The sequence below is a fragment of the Podarcis bocagei genome (assembly GCF_964188305.1).
Source record: "Podarcis bocagei genome assembly, chromosome: 18".
Classification (NCBI taxonomy): Eukaryota; Metazoa; Chordata; class Lepidosauria; order Squamata; family Lacertidae; genus Podarcis; species Podarcis bocagei.
This window is the reverse complement of record NC_138144.1, coordinates 10,657,180-10,677,002: the sequence shown is the minus strand read 5'-3', so window position 1 is coordinate 10,677,002 and position 19,823 is coordinate 10,657,180. Positions and strand designations below refer to the sequence as shown.

Here is a 19,823-nt window from a genome sequence, read left to right as displayed (position 1 = left end):
CTTCTGAATTTTATTTCTCTTTCTTTCTTTCTTTCTTTCTTTCTTTCTTTCTTTCTTTCTTTCTTTCTTTCTTCCCCCCCCCCCCTTCCTTTCTCTCTCCCAACCCCTTTCTCATTATTGTATTTAGATCAAAGTCTTAGTTTGGACAAAAAGAGAGAGGAAAAAGCACAACAACCCTGTGAGGTAGGGAAGGCTGAGAAGCAGTAATTGCCCCCCTAGGTCTCCCAGTGAGCTTCATGTCCAATTGTGGGGGCACTGCTGGGTGGTTAAAGAGCTTGGTGCACAGGCTCCCAAAGGAAATTTGCATAAGATTTGCCTATGCCAATTTACATTTGCTTGTGCTGGTTTGCATATTTGCCCTTGCTAATTTGGGGGACATTTGCATGACATTTGCCAATGCTAAGCTGCACAACGTTTCCCTGCGCTGTGTTGCATAACGTTTGTCTGTACTAATTTGCATGACATTTGCATATGCTAATTTGCATGGGATTTGCATATGCTAGTTTATACTGGGCGCCTGGTCAAATCCTGATGTGGAGTGGCTGCCTCTCCTACAACAGGGGTGGCCAACTCCCAAGAGACTGCGATCTACTCACAGAATTAAAAACTTCCCTTCGGCAGATTGTGCTACAATGGAGGACGGGCCAAGGGGGCTGGAATCTATTCTACCACTGCTAAGGAAAGGGAGCCAGCAATCTACCACGATCTACCAAAACCTCGCAGGGATCTATCAGTAGATCATGGACCTGTTGGACATCCCTGTCCTACAACAACAGCCTCCCCCTTCCTCCATCACTACACTTCCATCTTTCTTAGTGCCCCCTGAGAAAGTCCTGCATCAGATAGCATGACAACAGCCTTACAATTTTATGTATATAGGAAGAAAAGCCCAATGGCATAAACTCCTCCTTAGCAGCTGATTAAATCTGGACGATGGAAGCCAAATTCTTTCCGGCTGCAAAATTTATCCCGAGATAAAGCAACAGAGTTCAGAGCAAGCAGCAAGTCCGAGTGCGGAATGTTTCCTTATTTACCTTTTCTCCAAATTCAGCTTTTTGTTCCTCTGCTCCTCCAAACCCATGTTCAGCGCCCGGTGGATTTTCTGGCATATATTAAAAACAAATTAAGGAAGTAATGGTGAGGCCTCAGATTGGCTAGATAACATCTAAATTGGCAAAAAAACCCACAGTGTCTCTGAGCATGTGAGGTGCATGCAGCTCCCACTGATACTCAGAAACATGATTTCCTTGGGAATCCTCAGGTTTTCACAGTTAAATGCTTTGCAACGTGAGCAGAAAGCAGGAAAGTGGTCCAATCAGCATGCAACAGAACCATAGAGTTGGATGGGTTCCCAGGAGGTCATCCACCCCAACCCACTGGTTGAAACCAGAAACACCTTGCAGCAACGCCCCTGCAAATTAGCTTTCCCTTATTTGAATTTAAGCTGCAAATCCTATCAACAACGCAAGCTTGGGAACCGGTTCTTTTGAGACACAAAGAGCTGGCTGGTCTCTGGAATTATCTTCTTTGAAGACACACCTGGGAGGAATGCGGTGGGTGGATGAACCAGCCGCCCTCCATGCCATGCTTAAGAGAGGGGAACAGAAGAGGAGGCCGCCACCTGTGGATCGCCGTCCTGCACGGTCAGCGTGGGCTTTGGCAAGTTTGGGAGGCGACCTCTTACCTGGCTGGTGTGAAGCCAGTAGTTGAACTTCTTCTTGCGTTTGATGCGAGGCAAGATGAGGCGGTAGAAGATGTGCTCTCCGAGGGAAGTCAGCAAAGAGCCACAGAGACCAATGCAAAGCAGGACGAAGAGACCCGAAAAGTGGTAGATGCCCATCTGCAGGGTCTGGGCAAGGAGAGAGAGACAGAATGAGCACAGCTCAGAGCCCACACATACAGTGGGCACTCACCATGTTTGGAGGAGGAGGAGCGCTGCCTATGACCCCAAGAACACCATCCCCACCATCAAACATGGAGGGGGACATATTATGCTCTGGGGGTGTTTTCTGCTAAGGGTACAGGACACCTTCACCGTATCGAAGGGACGATGGACGGGACCATGTATCGTCATATCTTGGGTGAGCACCTCCTTCCCTCAGCCAGGGCATTGAAAATGGGTGGAGGATGGGTATTCCAGCATGACATGACCCAAAGCACACAGCCAAGACAACAAAGGAGTGGCTCAAGAGGAAGCACATTAAGGTCCTGGAATGACCTAGCCAGTCTCCAGACCTTAATCCCATCAAAAATCTGTGGAGGGAGTTGAAGGTGCGAGTAGCTACACATCAGCCTCGAAATCTTCCTGACTTGGAGAGGATCTGCAAAGAGGAGTGGGGCAAAATACCTCCTGAGATGTGTGCAAACCTGGTAGCCACCGACAAGAAACTCTGTAATTGCCGACAAGGGTTTTGCCACCAAGTCACCTTTTGCAAAGGGATCAAATACTTATTTCACTCATTATAATGCACATCAATCCTTGACTTTTGTCTTCTGGGTTTCTGGGGGGTTTTCCTGTTGTTATTCTATCTCTCGCAGCTACAATAAACCTACCATTAAAATTATGGACTGGTCATTTCTTCATCAGAGGGCAAACGGGCAAATTTAGCAGGGGATCAAATACTTTCCCCCCTCACTGTATCTATTATCATTCTATTTATGCCCCCCCTTTCCCCCAAGGTGGCTCTTCCCCTCCTCATTTAATCCCCCCAACAACCCTGCGAGGCTGGCAAGGCCAATGGCGGTGACTGGCCCCCAAAGGCCACCCCTTGCGAGCTTCACTGCCAAGCGGGGATTTGAACCCAGGTCCTTTAAAAAAAATTATTCATTTTTCTTTTTCATTCATACACATCTCAAATTCTTAACATTTACTATATATCCCTCCCTCCCTCCCCTGCTAGGCTTCCCCCAACTTCCGCTTCTGGTTTGTTTCTCCTTTCACCACTTTGCTGCCTCCTAAAAGAAAAAGTTACTAATAACATATTTATACAATAACATCAAACCTAAAAAAATGAGTACACCATATTATTTCTCTATCTTCTACACATTTTCTAATACTAACAATGTGAATGTTTATTTAAATCCTGCCATCAAGTCTATAGACTTTCTTTGTTTCTGCAGGTATAATGTAAATGGTTCCCATTCTTTTTCAAAGTCACCGTTGTCTTTTTCTCTTAATCTGTCTGCCATTTTTGCCAGTTCTGCATAGTTCATCAACTTCTCTTGCCATTGTTCTTTAGTTGGTATTTCTCCAGTCTTCCAATTTTGTGTAATCAGCATTCTCGCAGCTGTAGTGGCATACATAAATAGAATCCTCTTTTCTTTCGGTATATCTTGGCCTAAAATACCTAGTAGGAAGGCTTCTGTGAACCCAGGTCCTAGTCTGATACTCTAACCCAGGGTTTCCCAAACTTGAGCCTTCAGCTCTTTTTTTTGACTACAACTTCCATCATCCCTAGCTAGCAGGACCTGTGGTCAGGGATGATGGGAATTGTAGTCCAAAACCAGCTGGAGACCCAAGGGACCACAGACCCTGGGCAAGTGCCTGGAAACCCCTGGAGTCTTGCAGAGAGTGGGGGCGGCACCCAACTTTTGCAACAATGCACAATTGTTCTTTAATTGTGTGCTCTGCAACCCCCCCTTTCCCCAGCCCCCCCCCCCGTACCTCGGTGACAGCAAAGACCCGCTTTCCACAGGGGACCATCTTGTACCATTTGTCGTGGAGGAGGTCCATGAAGCCGGACGATTTATAGCGGCTGATGAACTCTGAGATGTTGGAGGTCAGGGGCGAGTTCTGGGGAAGGCCGATTCCGTAGCCTGGAAGGTGGCAGAAACACAGACATTTTGGTGGTTTGGTGCAAAAAAAGAAATAAATAAAGGGTGTTGCTGGAGGAACACCAATCTGGGTTTCGAGCATGTGCAGAGTGCCTTCTGGTTCGAATATCAGTCAGATAAAAAAAGTAAAGGGGTAAAGGGACCCCTGACCATTAGGTCCAGTCGTGGCCGACTCTGGGGTTGTGGCGCTCATCTCGCTTTACTGGCCGAGGGAGCCGGCGTACAGCTTCCGGGTCATGTGGCCAGCAGGACTAAGCCGCTTCTGGCGAACCAGAGCAGCGCACGGAAATGCCGTTTACCTTCCCGCCGGAGTGGTACCTATTTATCTACTTGCACTTGATGTGGTTTTGAACTGCTAGGTTGGCAGGAGCAGGGACCGAGCAACGGGAGCTCACCCCGTCGCGGGGATTGGAACAGCCGATCTTCTGATCAGCAAGCCCTAGGCTCAGTGGTTTAACCCACAGCGCCACCCATAGCATCCCATAGCGCCACCCGGGTTCCATCAGTCAGATATTAGAACATAAAACAAGGAGAGCCCGACTGCTAGATCAGGCCAGTGACCTCTCTGGTCCAGCATCCTCACCGTGGCCAAGTCCCCCATAGAACCTAAGGATCCAGATAGATTGCCTCTGGACATGGAGGTTCCATTAAAATATCTTCAATATGCAATGGCCGCAGCTCGGACTTTGGTGGCAAAGGGGTGGAAGGAAGAAGCAGCACCAACAATAACGGATTGGCATGTCAAGCTACAAGAATTTGCTGAAATGGCGCAGTTGAGAGGCAATTCAAAACAAAAATTTACAGTGGTGCCCCGCAAGACGAACGCCTCGCGAGACGAAAAACTCGCAAAACGAAAGGTTTTTTCGTTTTTGAGTTGCCTCGCAAGACGAATTTCCCTATGGGCTTGCTTCGCAAAACGAAGCTTGCCCCGGGGACAGCGGGTCTTCTCTTTTGAAGCAAGGGGCGGCGGGGAGAAGCGATCTTCTCCCCGCAGCCCCAGGTCCGGGGACAGCGGGAAGCGCAGCGCGTCTTCCCCGCTGTCCCCGGACCTCTTTTGAAGCAAGGGGCGGCTTCAAAGAGGGGACAGAGCGGCGCTTCCCCTCTGTCCCCGGACGGTCTCCATAGGAACGGATTGATTGATTTTCAATGCATTCCTATGGGAAACCGTGCTTCGCAAGACGAAAAACTCGCAAGAAGAAAAAACTTGCGGAACGAATTAATTTCGTCTTGCGAGGCACCACTGTATAGAAAAGTGGGATAGATATAGGAGATATGTTAAAAAATACAGCAAAGGTTCACTATCTATGCTAGCATTTGATTGACGTTGGAGAGAGACGCAGTTGAGAAATAAGACCAAGGGTACATATTGATATAGGAATGTATTGGACAAAATGTAAAGAATATACACAGTAATAAGAGTACATTCAATTATAAAAAGGAATATACAACGGGATAGACAGGAAGTCCAAAGTGTTGGTAGAGATATGAGTTTGGAATAGTTTTTTGTCCTTGTTCCCCCCCCCCCTTTTTGTTATCTTTAGGTATATAAACTTTGTATATACATTTTGTATACATGTTGAAAATTATATGATAATAAGCATTGTATTGTAATATGATATTCTTTACCGATGTAATATAAGAACATAAATTAAAATAAAATAAAATAAAATAAAATAAAATAAAATAAAATAAAATAAAATAAAATAAAATATTTTCGAAGCCTGGCTGCCAGATAAGTCCAGTGGCCCATCTAGTCCGGCTCTAGTCTTCTCACAGTGGCCAACCGGAGGCCCCCAAGGGAAACCTGAAGGCAAGACCCCCCCCCCGCCCCCGCAAAAAGGAGTAATTCTCCCCTCCTGTGGTTTCCAGCAACTAGCATTCAGATGCATTGCTGCCTCCAACCATCCTGGCTAGTAGACATGCTCTGTGAATTTGTCTCATCCTCTTTTAAAGCCAACCAAGTTGGTGGCTTCTTGAGGCAGTGAGTTCCACAGTTTAGCTGCATGGAAAAAGTTCTTTCTTTCATCCGTCCTGAATACCCCAACCTTCAGCTTCATGCAAGCTGTAGTGTGTCAGGAGAGGAAGGAATACAGTGGTACCTCGGGTTAAGTACTTAATTCGTCCCGGAGGTCTGTTCTTAACCTGAAACTGTTCTTAACCTGAGGTACCACTTTAGCTAATGCGGCCTCCTGCTGCTGTTGCACTGCCGCTGCACGATTTCTGTTCTTATCCTGAAGCAAAGTTCTTAACCTGAAGCACTATTTCTGGGTTAGCGGAGTCTGTAACCTGAAGCATATGTAACCTGAGGTATCACTGTAATAACAACAACAACAGCAATAACAACAACAACCCTAAGCCAAACAACAACAACTTCTTTATATCCCGCCCATCTGGCTGAGTTTCCCCAGCCACTCTGGAGTGCTTCCGGCACATATAAAAACTTAATAAAATGTCAAACATTAAAAACTCCCCCCCCCCCTTTCTCCATGCCACGCATCATTTTACAAACTTCCCTCAGGACATCTCTCACTCGTCTTTTCCCTGAACTGGAAAACTCCAAACGCTGCAGCCTCTCCTCACATTTGATCCGTTTCATCCGATCATTCGGGGGGCCTTTTCTGAACTTATTCTATCCCCATTTTTGAGGCGAGGCGACCAAAACTGGACACAGGAACCTAAGCACTTGGCTGTTAACCAGGAGGTTGGAGGTTAGAGCCCCACCAGCCCCACAGTGATCCCTGCGACGGTCACCTCCAGGCTTGACTACTGTAATTCGCTCTACGCGGGGCTGCCCTTGAAGCTGACCCAGAAACTTCAGCGGGTGCAGAATGCTGCAGCGAGGCTCCTCATGGGGTCCCTGCCATGGGAGCATATTCACCCAGTGCTTTACCAGTTGCACTGGCGCCCGGTGGATTATAGGGTCATGTTCAAGGTGCTGGTCTTGACCTTTAAAGCCCTTTGTGACTTAGGGCCCTCGTATCTACGGGACCACCTCTCCTGGTCTGCCCACAGAGGACCTTAAGGTCCATGAATAACCATAGTTTAGAGGTCCCGGGCCCTAAGGAAGCCAGACTATCCTCCACCAGGGCCAGGGCCTTCTCAGTAGTGGCTCCGACCTGGTGGAATGCTCTGTCCCAGGAGACCAGGGCCCTGCAGGATTTAACCTCCTTCCGCAGGGCCTGTAAGACAGAGCTATTCCTGGCTTTCAATTTGAACTTAGCCTGATCTTTATTCCCCTTCCTTCCCTCCCCTTCCCCTTTTTATGAAGATTCCCCGCTCTGAGACCCCACAGCTAATTCTCCCCTGGTCTCCTCGCTGGCCCAAGTAGGACCAATTCAGCCAGCTAGCCCTGGTGATCATCTAATGCTTATTGGATGGATTTCCCCCCTAAACTGATTTTTGAATTCTGAATTTATTATTCACGTTTTATACTGCATTTTATGCTGTTTTTTTGTTGCATCAATTAAGTGTTTTAAATTTGTTGTTAGCCACCCTGAGCCTGGTTTTCTGAACCAGGAAGGGTGGGGTATAAATATTATTATTATTATTATTATTATTATTTATTATTGCAGGGGGTTGGACTAGATGACCCTGGGGGTCCCCTTCCAACTCTACCATTCTATGATTCTACAAGTGTAGTCTGACCACAGATGGATATAAATGGTGTTAGGGTACTGGCAGTTTTATTTACCATATCCTAGTGGGTGGGCGGATGGATAAATAAGTCGATATGGACCGACAAGACAAATCTATTCAACCTTCCTATTGTTGCTGATGCAACTTTGCACCTTAATGTAACTGATCTGTGGAAAGAACTCTATGAACTGAAAGCAGAGACACTGTATGTACTTAGGTAACCCAAGGAAATCTTTATTAAGAACAATTTTTTCCAAACCCATTCTTGTTTTTGTTAAAAATTTGTTTTTATTAAAAGTTTTTCTTGGGTTGCAAAAGTACATACAGAGCCTCTGCTTTCAGTTCATAAGAGTTCTTTCTACAGATCATTCATATTCAATATGAGACACTAATGTTATAAACAGTCTACAGTTGGGGCAGAAAAAGAGGGAGGGGGGAGATTCTCTGACCTGTCAATCACTTCACCTTGGGGTCAAGGATACCCCCTGGCAGTCAACTCTCATTTAGGGTGGAATGTACACACTGGTAAAAGATTTCTGGAGTTAAATCTTGGCAGAAACACTAAACATTACTAAAGAAGCTATTGTTTGCTGTTCAAAATTAAAAGTCACAGAGTATTTTTGGCGATATATTGTCAAAACAATCAGTCTCCTCTTGACAGTCGTTGCCGCTCAATGGAAAACACCTCTCAAATCTTACACTGGCCACTTGGTACCACTCACTCGGGAATAGGGAGAAAATTACGCATAATTTGATATTTTGACAAGGACTGGAACCTCCTGGCGCTTTTAATGCAATTTGGCACTCCTTTACGCCATATAAAGCATCATTTTCACGGCAGCCCACATCACGAGCCTTGCAAATAGATAATCTGATAAAACTTACATTCTCAACTTAGATTTTGTCATTTGAACCCCTCTGCGACTGCACTCATTCTATCGTTTCATCTTTCAATTTTCACCTGTTCTCTCTGTTTGATGTACATTATAAAATGAAATAAATAATCTTCTCCTCACCACGCCGGCAAAAAACCACCCCTCCTCTCTCAAAAAATATAAATCTGGCAGATGAGACTGGATCAATTATTGGGGAGTGGGAATCAAGCATGGTGTGGGGGGGCGAGAGAGAGAGAGAAATAATGGGTTCATTTGTATTCCGCTCGGCTCCCCAGTTTGCCGAAGAGCTAATGAGAAACAGGGAGATCAAAAAGCATTTCAGATGATGCTCCAGTGAGGGCAGCCTGGAAATAATTAGGGATGTCAAGAAGGAGCGAAAGCGTTAGGGGGTATTGGGTGCTCCCCACCCCCACCCCTCCTCCACCTCCGCACCCCATAAACCCAAAGAGGATTTGCAGCAAAGTTTGCAAGGCCACCCCCTGCAGACCCCTGGCTGCTCCTGGGGCAGAGGGATGGGGAAACAGAATATTCCAGCGTGGGAAGGAGTGGAGAGGAAGTAAGAAACAAAAAATGAAACAGATTTTCATGCAGGAGCAGGGAACTTCAGTTGCAGGGAATGACTCAGTAGAACCCCCAAATGCTAGGGACAAAGAGGTGCGAGACACTAACACTTCACCCAAACACAAAAAACCCTGATTGTGAGTTCTACTCAGAGAAGACTCCTTGAAATTCGCAGACATAGAGAGTCCCACTCAGAGGCAACCTATTGAAATGAAAAGGTGGTGACTCACTTCAGTCCACTGATTTAATGGGGGCTATTCTAGAACCTAGGGAAACGGGTGGCGCTGTGGGTTAAACTACAGAGCCTAGGACTTGCCGATCAGAAGGTTGGCGGTTCGAATCCCCGTGATGGGGTGAGCCCCCGTTGCTCTGTTCCAGCTCCTGCCAACCTAGCAGTTCAAAAGCACGTCAAAGTGCAAGTAGATAAATAGGTACCGCTCCGGTGGGAAGGTAAATGGCGTTTCCGTGCGCTGCTCTGGTTCGCCAGAAGCGGCTTAGTCCTGCTGGCCACATGACCCGGAAGCTGTACGCCGGCTTCCTCAGCCAATAAAACGAGATGAGTGCCGCAACCCCAGAGTCGGCCACGACTGGACCTAATGATCAGGGGTCCCTTTACCTTTACCTTTACTCTAGAACCTATTAAGGTTCAATTCAACTCACAGCACCACGGAGTGGGAGAATTTGAGGGGATCCCTTTCACTGGAGGCTTTTAAGCAGAGGTTGGATGCCCACCTGTTGGGGATGCTTTAGCTGTGATTCCTGTATTTCAGGGGGTTGGACTAGATGACCCTTGGTGGACCCTCCCAACTCCACCATTCTACGCGTCTCCACAGTCTTGCTTCTCCGCTTCCCATAATGCTGGAGTAGACAGACCATTGGTCTGACCCTGCAGCTCTCCTAATGTTCTTACAAACCTTTTTTCAAACTTAAAGCCACATTCCTGATAGGTCACTCAGAAGAGCACATGGCCCTCAAAGGGGGGGGGCTTTCCCCTAAAGGACAGCTTGTGTGTGTGGGGGGGGTGAGAATGTGAAGTCTGCAGTCTCCAAAGGAGCCAACTGTGCCGCTGCGTCTTCCCGCCTCCCCCCCCCCCCCAAGGAAAACAGTTGACCCCCGGAGAGGCATCTCTCATCTCCAGCACTTTAATATTTAACAGCCCCACTTAAAAGATTGATTGAGGTGACCCAGTTTCATTATGGCGAGATTGGGACTGCGATCGCCCCCCTCCCGCCCCCCCTCTCTTCTCTCTCTCTCCATCTCAAAACCCTTCCGCTAGGATTCCTCGCTAAATGAGCAGGGCTCGGGGAGCCATGAAAGAAAGTCCTTTGACGTTTCCCCCCAAACCTTCGATCGCAAAGGGTTTCCCGACGGTGAGGAGCTTGCAGTCGGAGTCGATGGACACCTCGTAATCGAGCAGAGACTTGTCCATGATGAAGGCATTCAGCTTCGGAGGGTTGGTTCTGATGAGGAGAGACCCAAAACCCCGAGTTAATTAAAACAGATAGACAGAGCTAAGCCTGAAGGTTTTGCAAGCAGACACCATAAATTATGAGAGGTATGAATTGCCCAGTCTGAATTGCCCTTGAGCCATATAACCCAGTTCTGTTGCAGATCAACTGACCTCCATTTCAGGGGGTTGAACTAGATGACCCTTAGGGTCCCTTCCAACTTTACAAGTTTATGTTTCCAGCTCCTTAGAGAACTGAGCGAAGCACCAAACAAATGATGGCAAACGGCGCTGAGCCTCTGTTGCTCCATCTTCAGCAAAGCAGCCATTCCTTTGCTGCAGAACTTTGACAGGTCAGCAAGCCATGACCTTTGCTAAATCTGAATTGTTGCATAGCTCAGACCTAAGGTATTGGAAAGAGCAGATGCATGAACAGTAGTATATATTGTTGGCCTCCATCAGTCTTGAGAGACAATGGACTGTGCCTCCAGGTGTGAAGTCAAACTGCCGCAGTGACCTGCCTGGGGGGCAAACTTGGGCAATGTGTCTGGGGGTCCTGGGTTGCCCAGGCGACAAGACCCCCTCTTGGCCTTGCTGATGGGGTTTGAAGGAAAACAAGGAAGACGTGAGCAGTGACTACATTATTACATGAGCACTGTTCCACAGCGTTTGATATTTTCATTTACATACATTCATTTGAATTAAGATGGGTTTATGAAGCAATTCTATATCCTCCCACCACGCTGACGAAGAATTCTACGAAACAGTAGTCAATATCCGGAATCACTGTTCAGTGTTGGACATCATATTGGCTGTATACACAAAGCTTCACAGCTTGTCTTTCATCATACACAGCCTGGTACCTCGCTTCATTTAAAGATTTTCAGAGACTTTGAGACTAAAGATTTCATTTTGTTATGGTTTGAAGGAATTCTATAAAGATTGTCCATTGCGTGTGTATATGGTCATCGTGTTGCCTAGACATTGCTGACGTTCTCTTTGCGACACAGGGGGTGGTTTGGTTACCTACTGGCTGCAGGAGTTGCCGGAAGGAGGCGTGCAAGGCACCATTCAACCGCCTTAGGGACTCCACTCTGCATTTGTGTAGGATTTACTGCTAAGCCTGTTCTTCTGAAGATATCCCACAAGGCAGTGGAGGTTCAGGGTCAGAGTTTTCCTTCTCCCCAGTGGGCTCCCTTCCCAGGTGGACGAGCCCCATCTGCCCCTCACTTCCCTCCACAGCATGCACAGAGACCCCTTTTTAAATGGGCATGTTTTTAGCAGGTGCCGAAAAGAACACAGCAAAGGGACCTGCCTTCTTGACTCCTGGACCCACACTTGGTCTCGTCCAATTATTATTATTATTATTATTATCATTACTATTAAAAGGTAAAGGACCCCTGACCATTAGGTCCAGTTGTGACCGACTCTGGGGTTGTGGTGCTCATCTCGCTTTACTGGCCGAGGGAGTCGGTGTACAGCTTCCGGGTCATGTGGCCAGCATGACTAAGCCGCTTCTGGCGAACCAGAGCAGCGCACGGAAACGCCGTTTACCTTCCCGCCAGAGCGGTACCTATTTATCTACTTGCACTTTGAGGTGCTTTTGAACTGCTAGGTTGGCAGGAGCAGGGACCAAGCAACAAGAGCTCAACCCGTCGTGGGGAGTCGAACCACCGACCTTCTGATCGGCAAGCCCAAGGCTCTGGGGTTTAACCCACATCGTCACTTTATTATTATTATTATTACCCCTCCCCTAACTATCTATCTATTCTATCCCATTATTACCCCATACACCCCAACTATCTATCTATCTATCCATGGGTGTAGCCAGGATTTACCGTATGTCGTGGGGGAAAGGACCCAACTCATTACTCTTTATCTGGCTTTGTCTAGCAGATTCGGAATGAAATGTCTCCACAACCGTTGTTTCAAATTACTTTCTTTTGACCCCAAGTGCTCAGAAAAATCTGTCAAAACCCTTCTACAATTTCTGCTTTTAGTTAAGTATTTTTATTTATGTACTTGATTACAGAAGGGGACTACGCTCACGTATCTATCTTACCTTTCCAACGGTACCTCTCCCGGCTGTGCTGGCAGCACAATTTCCCAAGATGGGTTTGTTTCGGCTTGCATATTTCTTTGGGGGGGGGGGAGAGTGTTGATTTGGTCGGTCTCCCTTCAAATGCAAACTGAACCGAGTTTTCCCACCCACTCCACCCCCAACTCACTTGAGCATTTTGATGCCCGCGGGGGTCGTGGGGACACTCAGCCGCCGCATGTATTCGTGCATGTCTGGGAAACTCTTCTTGATATACTCCTCCGCGCTGCTCTCCCAGACAGTCCCAAATCGGAATCCTTGTGACGGATGGTGCAGCTGCCCAAAAGCAAAACAGGGACCACATGGTGGGTTTTTTTTTTAATAGAAGCAAGCAAACTTTAAATCTTAATTTGAGATTCCTGTATTGCATGGGGTTGGGCTAGATGACCCTTGGGTCCCTCCCAACTCCGAGGTTGTGGTCTGGAAGCAACAACAGCCGGACTACGGCATTAGTTGTATAAAGGGAAGTGGCAAGGGCCACTAGGTGGAGCTGTGCAGCAGGCAGATCCATGCAAGAGCCACTAGGTGGAGCTGTGCAGCAGGCAGAGCTGTGAAAGGGCCGGTAGGTGGCGCTGTACAGGTGATGCTGTGCCATGAGCTGTGCAGAGGGCAGTGCTGTGCAAGGGCCACTAGGTGGAGCTGTGCAACAGGCAGTGCCGTGCAAGGGCCACTAGGTGGAGCTGTGCAGCAGGCAGTGCCGTGCAAGGGCCACTAGGTGGAGCTGTGCAACAGGCAGTGCCGTGCAAGGGCCACTAGGTGGAGCTGTGCAACAGGCAGTGCCGTGCAAGGGCCACTAGGTGGAGCTGTGCAACAGGCAGAGCCGTGCAAGGGCCACTAGGTGGAGCTGTGCAACAGGCAGTGCCGTGCAAGGGCCACTAGGTGGAGCTGTGCAACAGGCAGTGCCGTGCAAGGGCCACTAGGTGGAGCTGTGGAGCAGGCAGTGCTGTGCAAGGGCCACTAGGTGGAGCTGTGCAACAGACAGTGCCGTGCAAGGGCCACTAGGTGGAGCTGTGCAACAGGCAGTGCCGTGCAAGGGCCACTAGGTGGAGCTGTGCAACAGACAGTGCCGTGCAAGGGCCACTAGGTGGCGCTGTGCAGCAGGCAGTGCCGTGCAAGAGCCACTAGGTGGAGCTGTGGAGCAGGCAGTGCTGTACAAGGGGCCACTAGGTGGAGCTGTGCAGCAAGCAGTGCTGTGCAAGGGCCACTAGGTGGCACTGTGGAGCAGGCAGAGCCGTGCAAGGGTCACTAGGTGTAGCTGTGAAGGTGATGCTGTGTCGTGCAAGGGCCACTAGGTGGCGCTGTGCAACAGGCAGTGCCGTGCAAGGCCAGCAGATGGCGGCACTCAGAGGTTACCAAACCCTGCACTGACCTTGGGGTCGTGAATCCCAGACAGCTCCTCGAAGGTCTTCTCTCCCACCATCACGGCAGCCAGGTTGGCGGTGTAGCTGGAGAGGACCAAGAGGCAGAAGATGGCCCAGAGGTTCATCAGGAAGCGCCCGGTCCAACACTTGGGGGTCTTGCTGGAGACAGTTCGCCCAAAGAGGATGGCGTAGCAGAGGTTGAGCGCTGAGGAGTAGGAGAAGATCTTCATGCGGTTGCGCCCGTGGGGGGTCATCCCGTAGGGGCTCTTCCACTCGTAGAGGGTGAGGAACAGGGCGGTCAAGTGGAGAGCCACAAAGATGCCCACCCACATCGTCCAATGCAGCGGCCACATGAAGGCTCCAATGGGAGACGCCGTGTCCCGGATCCTCACCAGGATGCCCAGGCTGGTGGAGAAGAAGGGGCTGGTGAAGTCGATCACTTGGCTGCGGGCCGAGTTGATGCTGAAGGACGTCACTGCCATGTGGGCCGTCCCACTCAGGAGGTCCCCCACCAGCCCTGTCCAGCGGCCGTTCTTCCAGGCTCCGTACTTCCCGTCCCCCACGATGTAGAGGTCAAAGTCAAAGGGGAGGTCCTCGGCCAACTTCTCCAGGAGGTCAATGCAGTAGCCGTAGCAGCATTTCCGGTACTCGGCGGGGACCGAGCCGTTCTCGGAGTTGAGCTCGTCAAAGAGGGTGTCCAGCACGGCCGAGTCGTTGGTTCGGGGGTCCAGACACAGCTGGCCAGCAGGACAGTTGCCTTCTTCATCCACCTGCATAAACCACAGATTAGTATCTCTCTCCCCCCCCCTCTCTCTCTCTTTCTCTCTTAGATGTCAGGAGCCAGCCAGCAATAAATCACACTGTGCAAGTTGGAGTTAACTCTTTACCAGCAAAAACACGATCTGCACAGACTGATGAGCACAGCAGTTCACCCTCACTAGGTCTTGCCCCATGGATCAGTTGCCAAGACTGAAAGACACCCATAGACATTTAAATCCTCTCCTCTCCAGGGTTTTCCCCAAGCAATTGGAGACTGCATCTGCGTGCAGCCAACCTCCCCTCTGCACTTTTCATGCCCCTCCTGGTCCTGGGAGACAAGCAGGGAGGGGAGCTTGTTGCAGGAGGAGGGGGAGACACCCGTGACTCTTCACCATCTCTGCCCCCTGGCCTCCCTCCTCTCCTGCTTCAGCTTCTGCCACTGACACCCCCTGCTCACTAAACAACATGCCAGTCGGGCATGTGTCTCTGCCAGGGTCCTACTCGAGTGTAGGCTGATCTCCTGACATTAACTTGGGAGGCAGCAGTGGGTGCTGCCAGGCCTGCAAGGCGGGAAAGCTCCTCTTCTGAGCACTGGGCACTCAGCTCCCAGGCAGGCCTGGCACACAGCAAGCACAAGAAAGGCCAGCACAGTGCCTGCCTGCCTGGCTGCCCGGCTGCCCACTCGTCTGTCCATTCCCAACTGGCTGACTGGGCTCCCTCGTCCGCTTGCTTGCTTACTTACTCCAAGGCTGCCTCAGCTCCTGGCACCCAGCGCCCCCTGGCCAGCCCCAGAGGCACCATTCGCCTGCGGAGCTTGTAGCCAGGGCTGCTGCACCAAACAGCTGTGCAAGCCTTTGGGAGGCAGAGGGGCAAGAGGGCATCAGAGGAGGAAGGGAAGGGAAGAGGGACAGAGGCCAGTGCTGCCCGCTGCACCCCTGATCATCATTCAAGGCACCCCAGGGTGCCACGGCACACTGGTTGAACACCCCTGCCCTAGCTCAGCAAGGAAGTTTGGCTTAAAATTATGGCTCTGTCTCCTCGTCCTCGTGGGTTGTGTTCTACTCAGAGTAGGTCCGCTGAAATCAATGGGCATGACCAGTTTAAGAAAGTGGAACTCCTCGGAGTCTGACTTGGATGGACACCCTCCTCTGTGAGTGGTTAATGTGCATTAACAGCCAGTCATTCTGCACATTGACCAGCCTTCCTAGAGAATGTGCACATAACATGTCCATGGAGAGGGGACTTTGCACATTTCCTGGTCAGTGTAGGCAATTACCAGCAGGCCTTGGGGAGCATGTGTATTTTGACTGCTTTTTTCTTTTTTCTTTTGGTACATTTCTCAGCCGTTGTGTATAAGGTCCAAGAGGCTGTGAGGAATGTTGCACAATGACTGGCTGTTGTGCACATTAACCCACACCTCTTACCCCTGACGTAAACAAGATTGCTTTTTTTAAAAAAGGCTTTTGAATAAATGCAGGCACTTTCTGGTTCATACACACCTCCCTGGTGAAGACGAAAGGGTGCTCTACCAAGGTCACCACGCGCAGTTTCATGCGGCAAAACCCCTCTGCCTGGTTCCTGCGCTGCAGGTGCTGGGGCCACGTCCCCTCCTCCACCTCCATCTCGCCCCCTTTCCAGGTCCCCACCGTCACCCAGGTCGGCTGCCCCACAGAGTCCCTCAGGAGGCTCCAGACTTTGTAGTGGCGATCTGTGTGGACGCGGGACGTGTTGTGCACGAAGACCTCCCCCGTCTGGCCGTGGAAGGACGTGTTGGCTAAAAACCTGGAACCGAGAGAAAGAGGGAGGGAGGGAGGGAGAGAGAGAGGAAAGCAGGAGGCTGGGTTCCTGGTAAGATACGCTGCATTCTCTCTTAAATTACATTCTCTCTTAAATTATAACATGCCGTAAATTTGATATCTTTTTCCCACAGCCATTCCCATTGCAATATAGATGGTACCTGACCCTGGTCAGACTGGCAAAAATGTATAAAAACTGTAGTGATGTCTGTTGGAGATGCAACAATGGGGCAGGAAACTTTCTACATATGTGCAAAGAGATAGTTGGATTCTGGGAAAATATCTATAACAAATTGAAAAAGATGTTTAGATTTTCATTTGAAAAAATCCCAGAATCTTTTCTCCTAGGCATCATGTCAGAGGAAATAAAAAGAATGGTCAGACCAATATTTATGTATGCAACTACTGTGGCAGGGTTATTGATTGCCAAAAAGTGGAAAAGCAGCAGCGTCCCAACTAAAACAGACTGGTTATCTAAAATGATGGAATACTTCCATACTGCCGAACTAACAGGGAGGATAAGAGGAGATATGGTACAAAAAGTGAATAAGGAGTGGGCTATCTTTAAGGAATACATCAAAATTTATGTGGAAAAGGTAGAAATTCTGACAGATACTGAGTGAATCCAGAAAATGATTAGAGTGAAAGGAGAGTAAAGTTAAGATAGAAGAAGAGATTAAAGAAGTCAAGTCACTTGGTGGGTGTCCGTGTGGGGCAGGTGTGTAGGTATGTTGATATGTACAGTATAGATAGGCATTATATAGAGTAATGTAGGTATGTTTTATGTTATGAATATAAGGTAGTATGTTGTGTACATGTATTGTGTAATTGTGTAAATGTATGTGTTTTATATGTTAATAAAATTTAAATAATAATAATAATAGGCTGCATTGGTTGTATATATAAACTTGTGGAACTACCTGCCACAAGAGAGAGAAAGGGGAGCAGGAGCGTGACATTCCCGCTTGGCCGTGATGCAATAGTTGGATGTTAACTTGTGGTAGTAGCAGAGCCTTAAAACTGTCTCAGGAGTTAACAGGCAGTGAGTGCAAGCCCCTCCTGATGAGGAGCACCCAGGTTCCCAAAGGAGCCTGCGGATCTGGGCCTGCCTCCTGCCACTCAGCCTCCATGATGCCATCTCTATTCTGGGCATAATTGGATCAGTCATTCTCTCCCTCTGCAGGGATACAGCACAGCTGCCAGTCCTCACAGGCAGCTGCCCGTCGCAACTCTGTATGAGTCAGGGCTTGCCAGACCAGATCACCCAGTCCCTGCAAAGAAGAAATGGAACCACCTGCCCACAGGAGAGGCTGCCTGTTGCATCTCTGGAAGAATCCCCATTCTTAGCCTGTCACATCTCTTGACAGGTCCTTGTTTTGGGCTTGCCTCTGTGTCAGGCATCACCCAATCCGTGCAGAGGTAAAGCTCAATCACCTGCCCGTTGCACCTCTGGATGAGTGCCCCTTCTCAGTCTGCTGAGAACAGGAACTCGCACTGGCCACAGGTCTTCTAAAACGCTTTTTTGTCCTCCCCCTAGCCACCACAAATTTCTGGGACCCCCGGCTTACTCACTGGGAGAGGTAGCGCCCTGAGGACTCGGAGGCGACGGTGTGCTTGTCGTTGCAGTTCACCATGTTCTGGATGAGGGCGAGGTCCGGGCGGACGTGAACGGCCCTGGAGATGGCCCTCGAAACCAGCTCCACCGCGTCGTGGACAAACTGCTCCAGGGACGGCCTGCCCACCTCCCCGTAGGCTAAGAGCCCCAGGGGCAGCCCTTCCGTCCGAAGCTCGTCCACGTTCTGGGGCTGCCCCAGCACCCAGTGGAACTCCTGGAGCACCCCGAGGTCCCTGGCCGTCCGGAAGACCAGCTGGGAGTGGCGGGCATTGCAGCCAAAGAGCAGAGCGGGGCCGGGAAGTTCCCGGTACTCCTCCAAGTGGCGGCGCAGGAGGCGGGCGGCCTCCATCTCTTCCAGGAAGCTCAGGTCCACCACGGCCGTCCTCTCCAGCTCGGCGTAGCTGCTCCACAGGTCCACAAAGGCAGGGACGTCCCAGGCCTGGCACAGCACCAAGGTGACCTCGCGCCATTTGTTGGAGCGGAATATGTTAGCCAGCAGCTCCAGGAGCGTCTCAAAGTCGTTGCTCCGGTCCATGTGAAGGTGGAAGGGGTTCTGATCCGGGAAGGATGAGAAACAAGGGAGGAGGCTTGAATTATTTGAAGATTATTGAATCGGCAAAATAGTCCAGTAGGACTACAAGAAGTTTTGTAAGGAGAAATATACAAAGTGTTACCAAGTAGTCAAAGATAGAGATATTGGTTATGAGTTTGAAATGTACAGTGGTACCTCGGGTTAAGTACTTAATTCGTTCCGGAGGTCCGTACTTAACCTGAAACTGTTCTTAACCTGAAGCACCACTTTAGCTAATGGGGCCTCCCGCTGCCGCCATGCGATTTCTGTTCTCATCCTGAAGCAAAGTTATTAACCCGAGGTATTATTTCTGGGTTAGTGGAGGCTGTAACCTGAAGTGTATGTAACCTGAAGCCTATGTAACCCGAGGTACCACTGTAATAGGGAAGATAAGAAATGCATACTAAGAGATTAGACTGGAAATTTTTCAGACAGGATTGATGGAAGTCAAAAAAATTGAATAAGGTGTAAAAGTATGTTTAATTACTGTTGAAAATGATATGTCAAAAAACTTTTATATATATATATGAAACAAGGGGGCCCCGCAGGGAAGAGAGTTATTTGTTGATTTCTTTACACAGCCACAGCAACACAAATATTATGTGCATAAAAATGGCACAAGGAGGTGATACCTGCCAAAGAAGAATGGCAGCCGGAATATGTAGAACTGGCAAGTTTTGACGTGGAAAATTAGAGATCAGAAAGAGACCGGTTTTAAAGAAGGTTGGAAAATATTTGCAGAATACTGAAAAGCTCAGTGTAAAAATGTTAGAATGCAAATAGGATTTGAGTGAGAACAGCGGCAGGGGTGGACTTTTTGTTTGTATAGTGAGATTAGGTGAAGGTCTAGAGTTACTATGACATTGCAGCATAAATTGAATTTTTGAGGGAACCATGGAAGGAGGGAGGGAGGGAGGGGAAGTCACAGGTGGAATGACTGATTGATAAATTTGAAATGTTGTTGAATTGTTTATTTAAAATAAAAAAATAAAAATCTGCTGCTGGGATCTCAGTCGGCAACAACGCAGGAGAGGGTGGTATCTATCTCATGGCACCAGTAAGGAATTTGGTTATATTATTATTATTTATTATGCATAAAATTTGTATACCGCCTTTCGTCCATAGATCTCGGGGTGGTTTGCAACAGAAAATTACGAGATAAAAAAGCAAAATGCATAATAAAAAACGAACCCAAAATCCCACCTCCCACTTAAGGGGCGATTCTATGGCAAGATCTGCAGGGATCTAG

At 48.9% G+C, this 19,823-nt stretch overlaps 1 protein-coding gene across 3 annotated transcripts in view; it reads right to left on the bottom strand.

The window, feature by feature from the left end:
• GRIN3B (glutamate ionotropic receptor NMDA type subunit 3B) overlaps positions 1–19,823 on the bottom strand; it is a gene marked incomplete at its 5' end in the record, with an annotated part of 38,522 nt that overhangs the window by 4,659 nt on the left and 14,040 nt on the right. For all 3 annotated transcript variants that reach the window (XR_014003633.1, XM_081177637.1, XM_081177638.1), the window contains 8 exons: positions 1,035–1,102; positions 1,685–1,849; positions 3,665–3,816; positions 10,272–10,387; positions 12,603–12,748; positions 13,842–14,603; positions 16,092–16,374; positions 17,961–18,556. Coding sequence is in view for 2 of the 3 variants with exons in the window: in XM_081177637.1 (XP_081033763.1) it covers positions 1,035–1,102; positions 1,685–1,849; positions 3,665–3,816; positions 10,272–10,387; positions 12,603–12,748; positions 13,842–14,603; positions 16,092–16,374; positions 17,961–18,556 (2,288 nt within the window). The remainder of the gene's footprint in view (positions 1–1,034; positions 1,103–1,684; positions 1,850–3,664; positions 3,817–10,271; positions 10,388–12,602; positions 12,749–13,841; positions 14,604–16,091; positions 16,375–17,960; positions 18,557–19,823) is intronic.